The 16,720-nt window shown below is 42.3% G+C and overlaps 1 protein-coding gene across 3 annotated transcripts in view; it reads right to left on the bottom strand.

The window, feature by feature from the left end:
* SLC1A2 (solute carrier family 1 member 2) overlaps window positions 1-16,720 on the bottom strand; it is a 101,706-nt gene that overhangs the window by 34,550 nt on the left and 50,436 nt on the right. For all 3 annotated transcript variants that reach the window (XR_012650810.1, XM_075030927.1, XM_075030926.1), the window contains exons 2-4: window positions 4,790-4,929; window positions 2,943-3,095; window positions 2,047-2,297 (exon numbers count right to left, since the gene is read on the bottom strand). Coding sequence is in view for 2 of the 3 variants with exons in the window: in XM_075030926.1 (XP_074887027.1) it covers window positions 2,047-2,297; window positions 2,943-3,095; window positions 4,790-4,929 (544 nt within the window). In the remaining variant the exon portion in view is untranslated. The remainder of the gene's footprint in view (window positions 1-2,046; window positions 2,298-2,942; window positions 3,096-4,789; window positions 4,930-16,720) is intronic.

Here is a 16,720-nt window from a genome sequence, read left to right on the forward strand (position 1 = left end):
ATTACATGTGATGTTTAGCCACCCACAGATTGACCACAGGACTGACATTCCCATGATAATTTGGAAATATTGAGAATGTTCTCTCTTTAAACCCCCAAGGACTATGTGTTTTTATGTGGAAGTCCATGGAAGAAGTGAAGCAATCCAAGCCATTTTGGCAGCTTAGGTTGCCCTCCATTCTTCCACCCCCAATGGCCTCTTTTCCCTTACCCCTCTTCTCTTCACTTTATTCTTTGGCCATAACCACAGTTTCGGCTATCATGCCATTTCACATAGGAACACTTAAGAACAAACAACAACAAACCCTGTTCCATCTTAAAAAAAAAAGTCTGCATTATTGCCAAACAATTTAGTTGTAGGAAAAAGCAGCTTACATACAAGGAATATGCTTACGCAGAAATTAGGAAGCATGCATTTTTCATTTATTTTATCCCTCGAAGTGAAGCTGTTTTGATTAAGCATTGGCAAAAAGCTTTTTTTAAATATCTTTATCAATGGTCTGGATGAGGGGATCGAGCGCACCCTCAGTGAGTTTGAAGATGACACCAAGTTGGGAGGCAGGGTCGATCTGCTGGAGGGTAGGGAGGCTCTACAGAGGGATCTGGACAGGCTGGATCGATGGGCCAAGGCCAACTGTATGACGTTCAACAAGGCCAAGTGCTGGGTCCTGCACTTGGGTCACAGCAACCCCACGCAGCGCTACAGGCTTGGGGAAGAGGGGCTGGAGGCTGCCTGGTGGAAAAGGACCTGGGGGTGTTGGTCAACAGCCGGCTGAATATGAGCCAGCAGTGTGCTCAGGTGGCCAAGAAGGCCAACAGCATCCTGGTCTGTATCAGAAATGGTGTGGCCAGCAGGAGCAGGGAGGTGATCATCCCCTGTACTCGGCACTGGTGAGGCCGCACCTCGAGTCCTGTGTTCGGTTTTGGGCCCCTCACTACTAGAAAGACATGGAGGGGCTGGAGCGTGTCCAGAGAAGGGCAACCAAGTTGGTGAAGGGTCCAGAGCACAAGTCTTGTGAGGAGCGGCTGAGGGAACTGGGGCTGTTTAGTCTGGAGAAGAGGAGGCTGAGGGGAGACCTTATTGCTCTCTACAACTACCTGAAAGGAGGGTGTAGCGAGGTGGGTACTGGTCTCTTCTGTCAGGTGGCTGGAGATGGGATGAGAGGAAATGGCCTCAAGTTGCACCAGGGGAGGTTTAGATCGGATATTAGGGAATATTTCTTTACTGAAAGGGTTCTCAGTCATTGGAACAGGTTGCCCAGGGAAGTGGTGGAGTCACCATCCCTGGAGGTATTCAAAAAGCACATAGACGAGGTACTCCATAACATGATTTAGTGGGCATGGATGATGGTTGGACTTGATGATCTTGAAGGTCTTTTCCAACCTAAATGATTCTATGATTCTAAAATTATCTACCTACAGAGCAAGCAACACATGGTGCAAGCATTCTTCTTTCCCAGCATGCTTCAAACCTGGCCTGATGGAGCCACCTGTAAGTGGGTCAGCCACTTGACTGTATCATCCTCACCTAGTCTGGACTCTAATACAGCAATAGAAGTCATGGGAGGTTAGGTCTGAGGTACATTTCCACTGGTAACCAGCCAGAATGAAGATCATCCATATATTACAAACAGGGCATTGCAAAACCATCAGCTCTGTAACTAACAACTAAGATCAAATTCAACCTGGATAAAAGATCCCATAATTCAGTAGCTGTTCAGCCCCAAGCCAGCATTCATGACTGTATATATTGTATAAAAAGTAAGGAAAAAAATTAATTTTACTTAACAACAAACTAAAAATAATCTTCTTTTAAAAAATCTATAAATTTAAATAATAACTGCAACATAAGACAAAGCAACATAAGACAAAGATAAAACATAAGAACATAAATAATGTTCTTTCATTTACCTGCTCAAGACTTAAGACCTGCATTTCTCTTTGCATCATCGTTTCTGTCATTCACCTAAACAATGACATTAACTCTACAGACATGCCTGGTGAGTAAAAGATGTAAAAAATATTACCAAGAAGTAGAAAGATTTACCTGCTGAAAGCACGCTTGGACTAGGTTTTCAGGGAAGAGGTTTCGGATCAGATCCAAGAAAGCATCCAGACTAGATACTTCATCATTCTTCTTCCCTTGACCAAGTTGTTTCTTGAGTTTCGGATTCCCTGGATGGATGGCTAAAACCAAAATCACGCCCAGCACAGCAGCAATAATAGTGGTGGACATGTAGTAGACCATGGCTCTTGTACCCAATCGGCCACTTGCTTTAGCATCTAAACCAGACAGTCCTGCAGGTGTTTTATTTTAAGAAACAAACAAATATATTGAGACTCAATAGCCACCTCAATAATCATCAAATAAAAACCTTTATAAATGGTAAATTTTAATGACTGCCTACAGGTGCCTACTTTTGTCCTTGTGAAATTGTCACCGCTAGATAGATCACTGAAGCTTCTCCCTCCACTTCTTATGTGAACATTGTCTGCTGCTACTAATTTGAAGAGAACCATTTAAGATTACATCTAACTGCAGAGGAGGCATTGAAAAATAGAGAAGATATCATACCATTTTTTTGCCCTTGATTGCTGCAAACTGGTCATGGTCTGGCTGACACCACAGCTTTAAGAAGGCGAGGCTTGCTAGTGTCCTGCCATCTTATTTGCAAGGACCAATCCAGGAATTAGGTGAAACAGCATATTAAGAAATTTCTGATGTTCAAGAAGGTAGTATGTGTGCATGTGTTTGCATATACATTCACCGGAGCATCTATGTATTAAAGCCAATGAAATTAATCAGAAATTAACTCCGAAATACATGCTGCAACTGCAATAGCCCTGGCAGGATCACACTATTATTCTTCCTCCATCATAAAAAGCAAACCAGGTGATATCTGGAGCAAGCACCTTAAAGTATTTATGGCTAATAGATCTTACCTGTGATTAAACTGGAGATAATTAAAGGGAGGATCAGCATTTTTAGCATCCTCATAAGTATATCTCCTGGGAAGGCTATTAACATGATGATGTCAGGGTCAATAGGTGTCGCTAGACGAAGAAGACCCCCACATAGTGCACCCAGGATGACACCTGGAAGAAGAATAAAAGAGAGCAGGTAGGTAACATAACTATACCTGAATGTGCATTGATTACCTAGAAGAAAAAATGGTTACGCAAGGCCGCTGATTTTTGGTACAGAGACAGATTTTGGAAGGCCTAGCCTTCTGATTAATACGAGGCTGTAACATGCTTACCATCTATCTCATGATTAGAGAGAAGTGGTCCTAATGTAGAATTTTCTGCCAGTTGAGCTTGCACCTAAGGTACTATTCTGCTTCTGCAAATACAAATTTGCTGCAAACCACAATGTTACTGAGGTTTAGTAATGCTGTGTAGGCCTTGCAATACACTGAGGGATGCTCAAATATAATTCATATCATCGTTCTGGCAAATTTGAGGCACCGAGAGGTGAAGTGATTTATATAAGGCCATACAGAACTGACAGAAGAGCCAGGGTTAGGACGCAGCTCTTCAGGAGTATGACATCTAGCTCTCAACATAAGAATGGTACCACTTGAAAACAAGGTCAGCATGAGTAGCTATTTTACAGCATAAGAAAAACCCTGCAGGAAAGCTAGAATAGCCTTGTGAGTAAAACAGATTCAAGTCTCATTTGGGCGGGGGGGTTGGAAGGGAGTGCCCAATCTGGAATACTGCACATATCATTGAAGAGATTCTTAGTACTCATTTATTACTCCTTCCCTTTGATGGTCTGCATCCTTCTCTTCTCTTTGTGCTTATGTTCTCAAATCACAAACAATCCCTTCATCACTTACTTTGATTTCTACAGTGATAACACCTAACCATCCCCTCAGGACTGAGGCTGTTAAAGCATAGTCTAGAGAAAAAAAGGCCACGTTCACTTTCAAACGTGGTCTGACCCCACCCCAAGTCCCAAGTGTAACAAAACTCGACAGGAAAGCCTGAGTTGTGATTTGCAGCAACTATGACTCTTTGAAGTATCTGTTTGATAAAATGGAAAATATACATGTATTTAAAACTTGTTCTGGAACTGCATCAGGCACCTTCTAAAGATGATGCAAAGCAAATACTGCCTGAACACTTCTGCAGTATGGGTTTTGAAGGCTGAAAAACATGGATGTGAAATTTGCAGCTCAAGACCAGCTGCAGCTGGTCTTTCAAAAAATAACAAAACAGAGTATGTCTATGAATTTGCTGCGTTTGGCTGTTAGGCTTTCAGTGAAAAAGAAACAGGCAAAGAGCCAGTGAACCACAATAAAATGTCAAACTGTTCCATATTTGGAAGCTGCTAAAGCCAGAGGCAATATTCAGGATGAGATCATGGAGTGCTGGCTTACAGCTACAGAGAGGGGGACAAACCTTAAAAGTAGTGGAGCATGAACTGAGAGATAAAAGATGAAGGAACAGAGATTTTGGAGAGTTTTTGTCTTTTTTCAAAAGACTGAGAGAGAAAATGTGTAGTGCGTTTAGTTCTGCTGAATGACATCAATCTGACTGGCCTTGGGCTTTAGCTGGCACTCCATTCAAAACCAGATACACGATGTATCTCAGCGGCGTGGATTTGCTCCGTGTTTTGTCACTAATACCCTACACACCAGAAGTAACGCAACTATGCCTACGGGCATCCCGCTTACTCTGTGGCTGTTCCGCTGGAACAGCTGATGGCCACAGACAGGGTCTGTGGTACCACACGAATAAACGCAGATACACGCAGAACGTCCAGACCAGCAGATGCAGCTTACCTAACACAGTGAGAGTCAGGAGCAGATTCCTGTGGAGCGACTGGCAGAACTGCACACATATGTTCCTGGATCTGTGCTCCACCGGACTTAAATGACTTTCATGCATCCGCACTTCTACTTGCTTAGGCATATTGTTGGCACTAGAATAAAAAATGAAAATCAAGTAAAAGTTACAGCAAAAGATGCCAAAAGTGAGAGGAAAGTCTGGATTACTTCCATCATATATAAACTGGGGAATCTGATGCCTATTCCATCGCTTCCCACATTTCACAAACGCTGTACATTGACTGCTCAGAAGAAGTCTCTGAAACGACAATGGTTTGTCCTTCTAAAGGTGTGGCCTTTAAGGTATTTTTTGCAGTTCTCTCTCAAACGGTGGAGATGTAAACAGAATTAATTCACTGGACACATCATCCCAAACGTTTTGTGGGCTAACTATTGGTCTTGAGCTAGAAAATTCAGTTTCCCCAAAGATCATAGCTGTCTACTTAAGTAGGAGAGATGGCTGAAGAACAAAGTTTCTATTAGCAGGAAAACACAGATTTTAATACTTTATTTAATTACAATTCAGGAAAAGAGTTTAAAAATGAGGATTTATTTGCAAAATAAAGCATTCCAGGATATTTTGCTTAATCTTCCCAAAACGTTTCATTTCAACATTAACATTTTATTGTAATATAATCAGAATGCTGAGGTCAAAAGAATCTTTTTCAAGTTGGTTCTAATGAGACTTGAACAACTGCCACTGAAAATTAGTCAGAAAACTACGCGTTCCCCAAGAAAACCTTTGGTTTCATTGAATTGGCAGTGATTAGAGGAAAAAGTTTTTTTACTAACTCTGGTTTATATTTGAGTAAGTGATATGCACGAGTGCAGAACTTTGAAAGCCATGCGTCTAACTTTCTCAAGGACTCAGAAATCATTAGCAACAGGCTCCATTTTTATATACAAAATATTAAAATGTACTTGAAAAAAATACTAAAAATACTATTACAAATAAAACATACAGTTTCCCTAAACGTTAAGGCTGTCTACTTAAATATGAGAAATGGGTAAAAAACAAGTTTTTTATTATCAAGAAAATATATATGTTTTGAGATCTGCTCTTATGCCAGCTTAGGACAAGATTTTAGAAAAAGGAAGCCAAATCTTCTTCTACAACAGCAGACCGAGGTCTAGAGACCTAAAACAGGTCTGCAAAGATCTATAAAGTTTCAATGTTCTCAGTACTAAACCATTTCCAGGGAATCAAACATTTTTTTGTTGTTAAATATAGTATAGCTTGTTGTCTTCATAAAGTTTCTCAACAGACTTACGATTAGACCTGTAATAAGAATTCAGTCGTTTTGATACAAATAGTTCCATGATTTTCCCTTTCAATGAAACGGCATTTCTTTCCAATACATTTGGTTGTTAAAAAAGTAACACCAGCAGAAAATGCACTAGAGGATACTCCTTTTTGTAAGGGGGAAAAAACCCTCCAAGTGTTGTAATTTTAATTTTGTGCCTTTTAAAATATTTTACAATGGTGGTTGCAACAAAATGTACTCTAATGGTGGAACAGCAAACAAGAATATCAGTGCACATTCTGACAGCTTAAATGTGAGGCATGCCTACTTCCTGAAGGCTTATGAATGCAAGTATCAGAGATACGTAAGGATTAGCTGGAGGATAATGTGCATAGCAGTTATTTGGGGAATTATGAGAAAGATGAGACAGTGTCTGCAGTCTTCGTGCACGTGGGCCACAAAGCCGTGAAATCACTGGTGGAAGCGTGCCACAAAATCAAGGAACTTGGGATCCAAACTTTGCAACTGCGGACTACATCTAGTTTCACTTGCACTCTGAACACGAATGTACAGCTTGTTTAGACCTATTATTCACTACAGGTTGATTATACATTCCTCTGAAACTTTGAAATACTGACAGCTGAAAGTAAATCAAAAGAAAGCCTTAGAGGCTCTTCCATTAGCAATTTAGTAGGCATAACGGGAATGGATCAGTAAACAGAAGCACTCGATGATGTTGTGTCTTCCTAGGATTTTGCTTTGGGCTAGGCTTAGTCTGGTTTCCTGGACCTTTTCCCACCTGACGCCATGCCTATAGCTTCATACCGTCCAAAGGAAAGCCACCTTACAAATACCTGCTTCCTCAGCTGTGGGCCTTTTCTCTAATTCACAGACAACTGAAGCCCATCATTCCTCTGACACCACTGCTGAAGGAAGTCCTCCCATGCAGAAGCAGGTCTCCGGTCCTGCTCTTGTGTTCAAGCCTTATTTCTATTCCCATCCATTTCTAAGTGACAGCACGGTGTTTGCTGGCCAGATCCCCCTTCCACTCCAAGTGTGGTCAGCATACAAATGAGGTTCATGATGGGATGGGATGGTGCACCTACTCCCACGGCTGCAGCGACTGCGTCAGGAATATACCCCAAGTGAGCCGAAGCCAGCCCTGCTTGAGGTGGTCAAACAACACAGAGCTTTTACAGGATAGCAACCACCTTCTTCAAAAGTTCAGCCACGTAAAGTATAGATAACCAAATACCCTCTGAGAAGAGAAGGAAATGAGGACACAAAGTTCTTTAAGGATCTTCCTAAACTTCCAGGAACTGAATACTGTATTGTGTGCTTCTCTCAAGTGCAAAATATGGGTTTTACACTCCCCAGCTCTTCAAGATGGTAAGTGAACCTTCAGCCCGGACTGAAATTCTGATTGGTATGGGCTTTTTAAAGAAAAAGACCCAATACTAAAATATGCTAACCATTGTTGTGGAAGGTGGCAAAGCTGAGCTACACGAGCACGTGGAGCACACCCGAACGAGATGTAAAAAGCACATGGCAATAATGGGAAAAGATCGTGAGGCTTTAATAGCACAGGAAGGCATATATATTATAGAGACTGTTAATACGTTTTGGAGGGCTTTAAGGGTTTTTAAAACTAGTTGTTCATGATAAAGCAGAACTCCTAGCTTGCTTAATGCTTTTGCTTCACGTTGACCTATTCTCCAACTGGAGGAGGAGTGAGATTTGGAAAGCCCCAGAGCCAGCTGGAGCCAGGAAAAGAGGCATAGTAACCACTAGCCTAAAAACAGGAAAGAGAAAGAACCCACCTGGAGAGGAGAAAAAGGACCCCAGGAGAGAGCAGACCACCCCAGATCCCCAAATTACTGCTGGACCAGACTATGGCGCGAGGGATGGGAACTTAGGTTGTAAGGGCGTAATTTCCCAGGGATTTTGGTGTTTGGGGTCGCTCTCTGGAGGCACCCCGCTCGAGCTGTCTAGATTTGCACACCACGGATGGAACAAATTACCTTTTTATTTTGAAGGCCTTGATGAGAGGTTCTGCTGTGGGGAACCCAGGGTCGATCCGGAGGGTGAGCGTGCGTGTGTGAGGAGTGGGAAAGGGCACCCGTCGGCTTGCCGGAGTCGCCTGCTGGGAAGGGGCTCCGCTCCGAGCAGGTGAAGTCTCCGGTGGTCTCTGTGGGACTCCTGCACCGGTGTGTGAATGCTCAGGCAGCGGCTTCTGCCTTAATAGTTTGGCGACCCAGATGGTACCCTAGGTCACGCGCAGAACCTCTCGGATCCAAACCTCCGACTGCCGGCACAGGGTGAGTTCACCCGAGGATTTTGGACACAGGAGGCACCGAATCGTTAGAGTGGTGAGCGTTAAATCCCCTAAATTCAATATAGGGAAAAGGACAGAATTCAGGGGGTTCAAGTCCCGCCCAGAAATATTTTAAGGGGGGTTTAAGTAAAGCACTGAATCCAGCAACTCTTAATACCTCTGCCAGATGACATAAAGGAACACCGTCAGTGTGAGCAAGCAATCCATGTTGTAAATAAACCTCCAATAAACTTAACAGATGAACCGATATCAAACCCTGATCTAATTCTATTTGTGGATGGCTCATCCTATTATCAAGGTGGTCGACACCAGATACACCATAGTCAACCAAAAATGGGTAAGAGAAGCGGAACCACTCTCGGCAAGAACAACTGCACAAGGAGCAGAATTAGTGGCACTAATGCGTGCAGCACACCTAGGGAAAAGAAAGCAAGTTAACGTTTATACTGATTCACAATATGCCTTTAGAGTGTGCCGTGCTACTGGAATGCTGTGCAAAGAACAAGGCTTCCTAACATCATTGGGAAGAAGAGTGGCAAATGGAAAGGAAATACAAGACCTGATGGAAGCACTCCAACCACCTAGAGAAATTGCCATAATGCATTGCCCTGCTCATTCTAAACTAAAAACAGAGATCAGCCAGGGTAATGAAGTAGCCGATGTTGCCACGAAAGCCGCTGCGTTACAGCCCTGGAAGGCATGTATGGCTGCAATACCCACACAGAACCAGAATAAAAGGCCGGATCTTACCGATCCAAAAGCAGTGTATGAAAAAAGACTGCTTAAAGGAAGAGGGATGGGAAAAATGGGAAGCTAAACCAGAAGAAAGTGGGATTTGGACAACTTGGGGAAACCTGATCTTACCAAAGAAATAAAACAACACAGTGGCCAGATGATTCCATGACAAAACCCACGAATGAGCAGAGGCGATAGCAGAACAAATATGAAAAGAATGGTGGGCTCCAGGAATTTATGGAGCAGCAAAGAGTGTTGTTAGTGGCTGCCCAGCATGTCTAAAATTCTCAGACACTCCGTCTCATAAAGAGCCTGGAGGGCAGCCTTGGGCATATTTCCCCTTCCAAAGACTTCAGATAGATTATGCTGACATGCCCCCAGAAAATGGATATAAACATCTTGTAGTTATAGTGGACCAATTATCTGGATGGGTAAAAGCATTCCCGACACAGAGGGCAGATGTGAGGGGACTAGTAAAAGCTTTATTGAAAGAAATAATACCAAGGTATGGAGTCCCAAAATCAATAGAGTCAGATAGGGGCAGCCACTTTACAGCAAATGTAACAGGCCAATTGTATAGATCCTTAGGCACAGAGAGAAACTTAAATACCCCCTACCATCCACAATGCTCAGGCCAGGTGGAAAGAATGAATGGAACATTAAAAGACAGGATAGCAAAAACCTGTAAATGTACAGGCCTGAAATGGCCCAACGCATTGAATTTGGTGCTACGGGACATTAGAAACACCCCATGGTGGCATACAGGGCTGACTCCTGTGGAGATACTATTTGGGAGACATTTAGCCATACCAGGGACTTATACCCCAGCAAAGGCCAGCCTGTTGGAGGAAGATGAACAATTAACACAATATGTGATAAGTATGCAGCAGCTTTTCCCTTAACACCGTGCAGAGATGTTACAAAAAGTGCTGACAGATGAATATCATCACATGAAAAATGGTACCACAAAGGATAATAATTAAGCATTTGCACTGTTAGCACTGCTCTTAGCAATGAGATTTTTATTACCAGACCAGAGACAAAGTACTGTTCCAGGCTTTTGAGTGTGTTGCAGGGGGGAGAGGAGGGAAAACAATAACGAAATAAAAACCTTCTGTGAAGCATAAGAGAAGCTTCTTGTGTGGCACATGACAAAATCAGTATTTTGCATCAGAAATTTTCTATCCAATTACTAGAAGAGGAAAATCTGTTTGACCTCTGAATCATGGAAATGAACTTTTGTCTTATGGACTGAGTCATCCTCCTTGTGCTGTTTTTGTGCCTCTATTTGCATCTTGTAAACAATATTTAGCTCCAGAAGAATACAGAACTTTTTGCACCTGAAACCTGCAGTCACATAATGACATAATTGCAAGAAGTTCCTATTGAAGTTAATGGAAGGTACACAGATTAGGGCAGAATCTGGGCCCTTATGGACCAGATCCCCTGGTTCTGTCCTACTGCTCTGCTGTCTGTCACTGTACATCAGTGCGTGCTCACATGCACAGCTTTCTCCATACCATGAAGGCCACAGTGCCTCATTAAAGCATGCAGTGATGGGGCTTAAATAAGGCTTTCCTGTGCTTCACGTTTTCTTGCTGAAGGAAAAAATTAATGTATGACAGAGTGGAGCCTGACTGCACCCCAACTCACGGGCAGTGCTGGGACTTGAATGCAAAGCCAGAAGCGTACCAACAACACGAGCCCCTTCCACGCAACTGAACACCACTAATATAATCTCTGTGTTAATAATACCTCTATATATAGGTAAGTATCATAAAACAGTGCAGAATGCATTTTAGCAGCTGTGATCTTTCAAATGTGCAAATGATTACCTTGGTTAAATAAACGATTGTTCCACTGCGCTGAGCTTCTATGGCTATTCAAACAAACGAAGCATTCTGAATGCTCATCTGAAATCCATCAGACCAAAACCTCTTTTAGTCTAACTTCACTGAAGCCAGAACATGATAATATAAATTAATTCTGCTCATTATTTTCATATGTCATAGTGACAAGCAGCCAAACAGCTAAGCTCCAAAATAGGCCCACAGAGAACCGTAAGAACTCAGACCTTCAAAGATAATATTTTCTGCCAACTACAGGCACTTGAGAACATTGACAGGACTTATAAAAAAAATGAACCAAATATTGGAAAATGTGTAGTCACATGAAAGAGCACATCACATGAAACACTACATACCAAGTGCTAGACATATGTGGTGGCTTTTGAATGATTGAGTATGATCTTCTGCCTAGCCCAGTGCCACCCCTCCTCCTCCCTTTTGAGACAGCGCTTATCCCTAGAAAAGGAGAGGAACTCCTTTGAGCCCAGGAGATTTGATTTTTATTCACATTAGGAGAGTACAGAGCGTCTCAAAGTGAACAAAATCTGTATTGTCACTGACTTCAAATAAGCTCTACTCTGCAAAGGCAGTTTAGTGGGCATGGTTGATGGTTGGACTCGATGATCTTGAAAGTCTTTTCCAACCTAAATGATTCTATGATATATAAGTGCATTAATAGAAATAAGTATCAGAATTAAACTGCAATTTTACTGCCTTTTAAGCAAAGAAACAACCTCTTGCCTGAATAATCAGGAAGTTAGCTATTTGCTCTTTCCACTGTCCCTCATTCCCACAGTATGCACAAGGTGCAAGAAAAAAATCTGTCCATAAGCATTTGATTTTAGATTATGTACATATTTACAGTTAGTTCTGCATGTAAGATATACAGTGCTATATGAGATAGTCCATTTATCTGCAATTTTTAAGCTGTAGTCTATTCCTCTTGCTGGTTGCTATGTATAATGGTGTCAAAATGCAGGAAAACAATTCATTAAAATACAGAGGTCCCTGGGATTTTTTTGTTCCTATTTCCTCCAAGCATTTTTCTTGGGTTTTATTCTACCTCCCGCTGGGAAAGTCTGCTGTTCTATTTCTTTTCCACTGCTTCTTTCTTTCTCATATTCCCACTGAAGTTTCTGGGCCTAAAAGGTTGGAAAAAAAAATGCTCTTTTCCTTGGTTACCAAATATAACTCCTTTCCTCGCAAAAGTTAAGGGTTAACAATTTATACAGTGCTCGAGTGATAATGCCCTTTTATTTTCAGTCAGTTATGGGGAAAGAACTCTGCATCTCCCAAGTACTTACCCAGCTTGACATAAACCTAAAGTAGAGACCAGAGAGAAAATCTAATCTTTCATCTAAATGAAAAATGTAGGCTAGTAAAAACAGATGCTGTGGACAGGGTAAATTAGCAGAGACTGTGTTTAATCTGTATAAGGTATTTCAGCTGTGTCAATTAATTAAGCAGGTAATTCTCAGTATAAAGGTCTGCTTTGGTTAGCACTGCCTGGAGATGGATTTGGTCTTGGGCTTTGGGGGTGGTGAGTTGTTCAGAGGAGGGTTCTTGTTGGCATAGCAGATGGCTATTTTACAGTAGGATAACAGAATGAGGATAATAATATTTTTGGGACCTGGCAAAATATCTCTTGGAGGTTTATTAAGAGTTATTTAGTAGAGATGCAGGGTTTCAGCAAAATATTTAGGAAGGATTTAGGGAAATAGCATTTTCTTCCTGGAATACCATGAATAAAGCACCAGTTTATGTTTTGTAGCAATTGCTTCAATCTAGGTAGCAAGAGTTAGTCTCGAGAAAACAACCTTGGACAGACTGGCTTAAGTTTCGGTTCATGGTATAAGAACATCTCTCAAGCTAGATGTTTGCTGTCAAACCGAACACTGCTCTTCTGAAGCAATGAGTAAACAGCAGGCATACGTGTCAGTCCTTGTTCAGTTGTTCCTAGGAGGACTAGCCTTCTTAAGGAGAAGAAAAAAGAGGGCGGTAGAAAGTTGAACTAGCGTTCTTGACCTCAGAATAAAAAGTGAACAAGCTGCAACTGTCTTCTGGCCAACCACCTAATACCCAGAGAAGTGGTTCAAATGTAGTCACAGCTGAAAAGTCACGGCAAAACCGGTATGGTTTGGTGCGTAGTAATCCTGGTGAATCCTCACTGACAGAGCCTATCCTAGCAATCAGTGGAATTGCATGAGAGTAAATGAGAGTTTCATCTGCCCTGAGGGATATTTGTGAGCAGAGAGGTTTGGATCAGGATTGTATCTCTTCCCCTTTCCCTGGAGAGACAGTGTAACACCGACGATTCAGGATCACACGCTGTGTTCGTGACAGGGACAGAGAGTCTGGATCTGCTCCACGCCATGCAATCAGCTTATTCCTGTCCCATATGTAGGAAAGGGTCTGCTCTGGTTGCTAGACAAAAGATGAGTGACTACAAAAACTTATGGAACATCACCAGGACAAGAGGGATTTCACTAACTGGATGTGAAGAGTCCAGACTGTCTGCCAGAAGTCTTGTGAAATTAGGGCTTAAGTATCAGTTTACCAAGAAACTTATAGTTTGAATTGAAATAGAGTTGTCTGCTGCTTAAATTAATTATATCAAGACAACAGCTGCTAGCTTCTTTTAGGAGACAGTCTGGGACTATATTCTTCTACTGTGCCATGACATGTGCTATAGCGTGGGGGTTTATTTTCTTAGATTAGATATATTTTTCAAACCACAGTGGAGCTGGTAAAGCTCATCATATACAGCCACAATATGACAGGGCATGCAGGGGAAACAGCTAAAATACTTTTATTGTGCAAAGTATACATTAACTTTGGCATCACTTCTGCTACGTGATGTCCAGTTGTTAAATGTTGTATTTTACATCAATAAAATATTCTGGTCAGGTCTCAGCCTCTTCATAAAACCAAAACAAAACAAAAAAGCAAAAACAATCACATGAAACTGCTACAAACAAGAGTAACATAAGCTTTAGTCTGCATTAATAAGGGGTTTATTTTAAGCCTCTTGCTGCTGCTAAGCCCTTCTATTGAATTTTAACTGCAGTATGTAGGTTTTTTCTTGTTACTCGTAAGACATTGATGAATTCTGAGTGGAGATTTAGTCATTTACCACGGAGCCTGATTTGGCTGAGGGACCAGTATTACTAGCAACACCCTAAAGCATGACTTGCCTTTTTGCAGTGGGAGAAGAACATTTCTCCCTGGATCATTTTACAACCATGTTGTTATCCTCTGAGTGAGCATTTAGTATACATTCTGTGAGTTTAACATAATCATATGAGTGAGTTTAATCATAATCATATCAGGACAACCAGGTGATCAGGCCCACTCGGCATGGGTTTATGATTGGATATTAGGAAAAATTTCTTTACTGAGAGGGTTGTCAGACATTGGAACAGGCTGCCCAGGGAAGTGGTTGAGTCACCATCCCTGGAGGTATTTAAAAGACGTGTACATGTGGCACTTAGGGACATGGTTTAGTGGTGGTCTTGGCAGTGTTAGGTTTATGGATGGACTCAATGATCTTAAGGGTCTTTTCCAACCTAAATGATTCTATGATGCTATGATTCTATATTTAAATAGCTGACCAGTGGCATTCTTACTGAATCTGCAGGGAGGAGTGGTCTGCATGAATGCACGACTCTCTCTGAATTAGTTAGCAGTTACATGTAACTCTTTCTTTTGCTTTTTTAAAAATATTGTTCATGAGGTCATTTAGGAAAACAACTCTTCATGATCTACATGAGTTTGCAATCTTTGAACTTAGGCTCCATTTGCTTGCATTTTTAAAACCCTATTAGGACTGACAGAGGGTTTCTGCTCACTCAGTGCTTCCTTTAACAGTTTCTCCAGCTTTTGAATCTGGCTCAGGAAGCTTAATTGTACAGTGGAGAATCACAGAATGGTTTGGGTTGGAAGGGACCTTAAAGATCACCTAGTTCCCACCCCCCTGCCATGGGCAGGGACACCTTCCACTAGACCAGGTTGCTCCAAGCCCCATCCAACCTGGAACTGAACACTGCCAGGGATGGGGCAGCCACAGCCTCTCTGGGCAACCTCTTCCAGTGCCTCACCACCCTCACAGTGAAGAACTTCTTCCTTACATATCATCTCAACCTATCCTCTTTCAGTTTAAAGCCATTATCCCTTGTCCTCTCACTACATGCCCTTGTAAAAAGTCCCTCTCTGGCTTTCTTCTAGGTCCCCTTTAGGGACTGGCAGGCTGCTATAAGGTCTGCCCAGAGCCTTCTCTTCTCCAGGCTGAAACAACCCCAACTCTCTCAGCCTGTCCTCACAGGAGAGGTGCTCCAGCCCTCTGACCATCGTCATGACCCTCCTCTGGACTCGCTCCAACAGGTCCATGTCCTTCGTATGCTGGGGGCCCCAGAGCTGAACACAGTACTGCAGGGGGGTCTCAGAAAGGGTAGTCGAGAGGCCATTTGAAAGCAGGAGCAAAGGAAAATGAAGTATAACATGACACAATTTCTTTACAAGCACATGGTCCTGTTTTTACATATCTAGCTTGACATTATTCCCCCCCCCCCCCCCCCAGGGTTTCTTTATGTCTGATTGACTAATGTATTGACTTAAATAGTAACTGGGCTGCAGCAATACACCTGAACAGTAAGAAAGAGAAGGGCAGGAAGCAATCGTTTTCTATTCACAATCACATACTCTGTTTATGTCCACATATGTGGCTTTGAATAATCTCTTTAGACAGACTGCAGTATGTGGATAAAGCCTTTTCCTGTGCAAGATTCTTCCTATTAACTTGCAACTTTTAGATTTTATGTAGCATTTTATGGCATATTATGTGAGACAGAAAATGAGTCCCTACGGAGAGGTTGTGAACTGAAGTTCACTTGTCATGCAACCCTGCACCATAAACCACGTGAAACCAACAAATCACATTGAATCACACTGGTTTTGTTAGAAAGAAGATAATTGTATTTTACACAAACAGGCATGTGACTGCATACTTAGAAACACTTTGGGAGTGTCAGGTAGGCAGGGGAGAAAGCAATCAGAATAACACCTAGGTGTTTGAAAGGAAGAGAGATGGAAATTTCTGCAGTAAGTTGCAAAAAGGAGATCTGTAACACCAACTCTCTACCCAGAGGGTGGTGGGTCTGATGGTAGGGAGCCACGGGAAGCTTTACAGATACCCTTCCACCGGGCAGCCACGAACCCGCTGGCTGCGGGACCTCACAGAGCAGTGCCTTTGGCATCTCTTACCGAGTCATACGAAAACCTGATTTTTAACACCTCAAAGAGAGTGTGCATCAGAGTGTCTCTGTGTGGGCACATCAGCAAGATAACTAGCTTTCTAATTTAGTGGCATGACAAAGCCTGAAAGAAAAAGGTTAAGTTACAGTTCCTAAGAACAAAGCCACGGTAGTTATCCAGATCTCGTGCAAGACAGGTGTCCCATGGACTTCCATGGATCTTGGCCAGGAAGATCCCTAGCACTTTACTAGGACAAAAGTTTTAGTGATCAGAAATCCATTCCTTGCAGAAATACCTGAAAGCCCCAAAGGTGCTTCTTGCATCTGCATGCGCCGACCAGTCTACAAAGTGGAGTGAGCAACCAAAGACTTATATTATCATCCTCTCCTTGTGAGCATCTCCAGGGTGAAGTAACACTGCCTTGGTAGCGATTAGCTGTTGTTTGTAGGAAGACAGAATTTGTAACATAGCTCAC

This window comes from Buteo buteo, chromosome 6 (assembly GCF_964188355.1).
Source record: "Buteo buteo chromosome 6, bButBut1.hap1.1, whole genome shotgun sequence".
Taxonomy (NCBI): domain Eukaryota; kingdom Metazoa; phylum Chordata; class Aves; order Accipitriformes; family Accipitridae; genus Buteo; species Buteo buteo.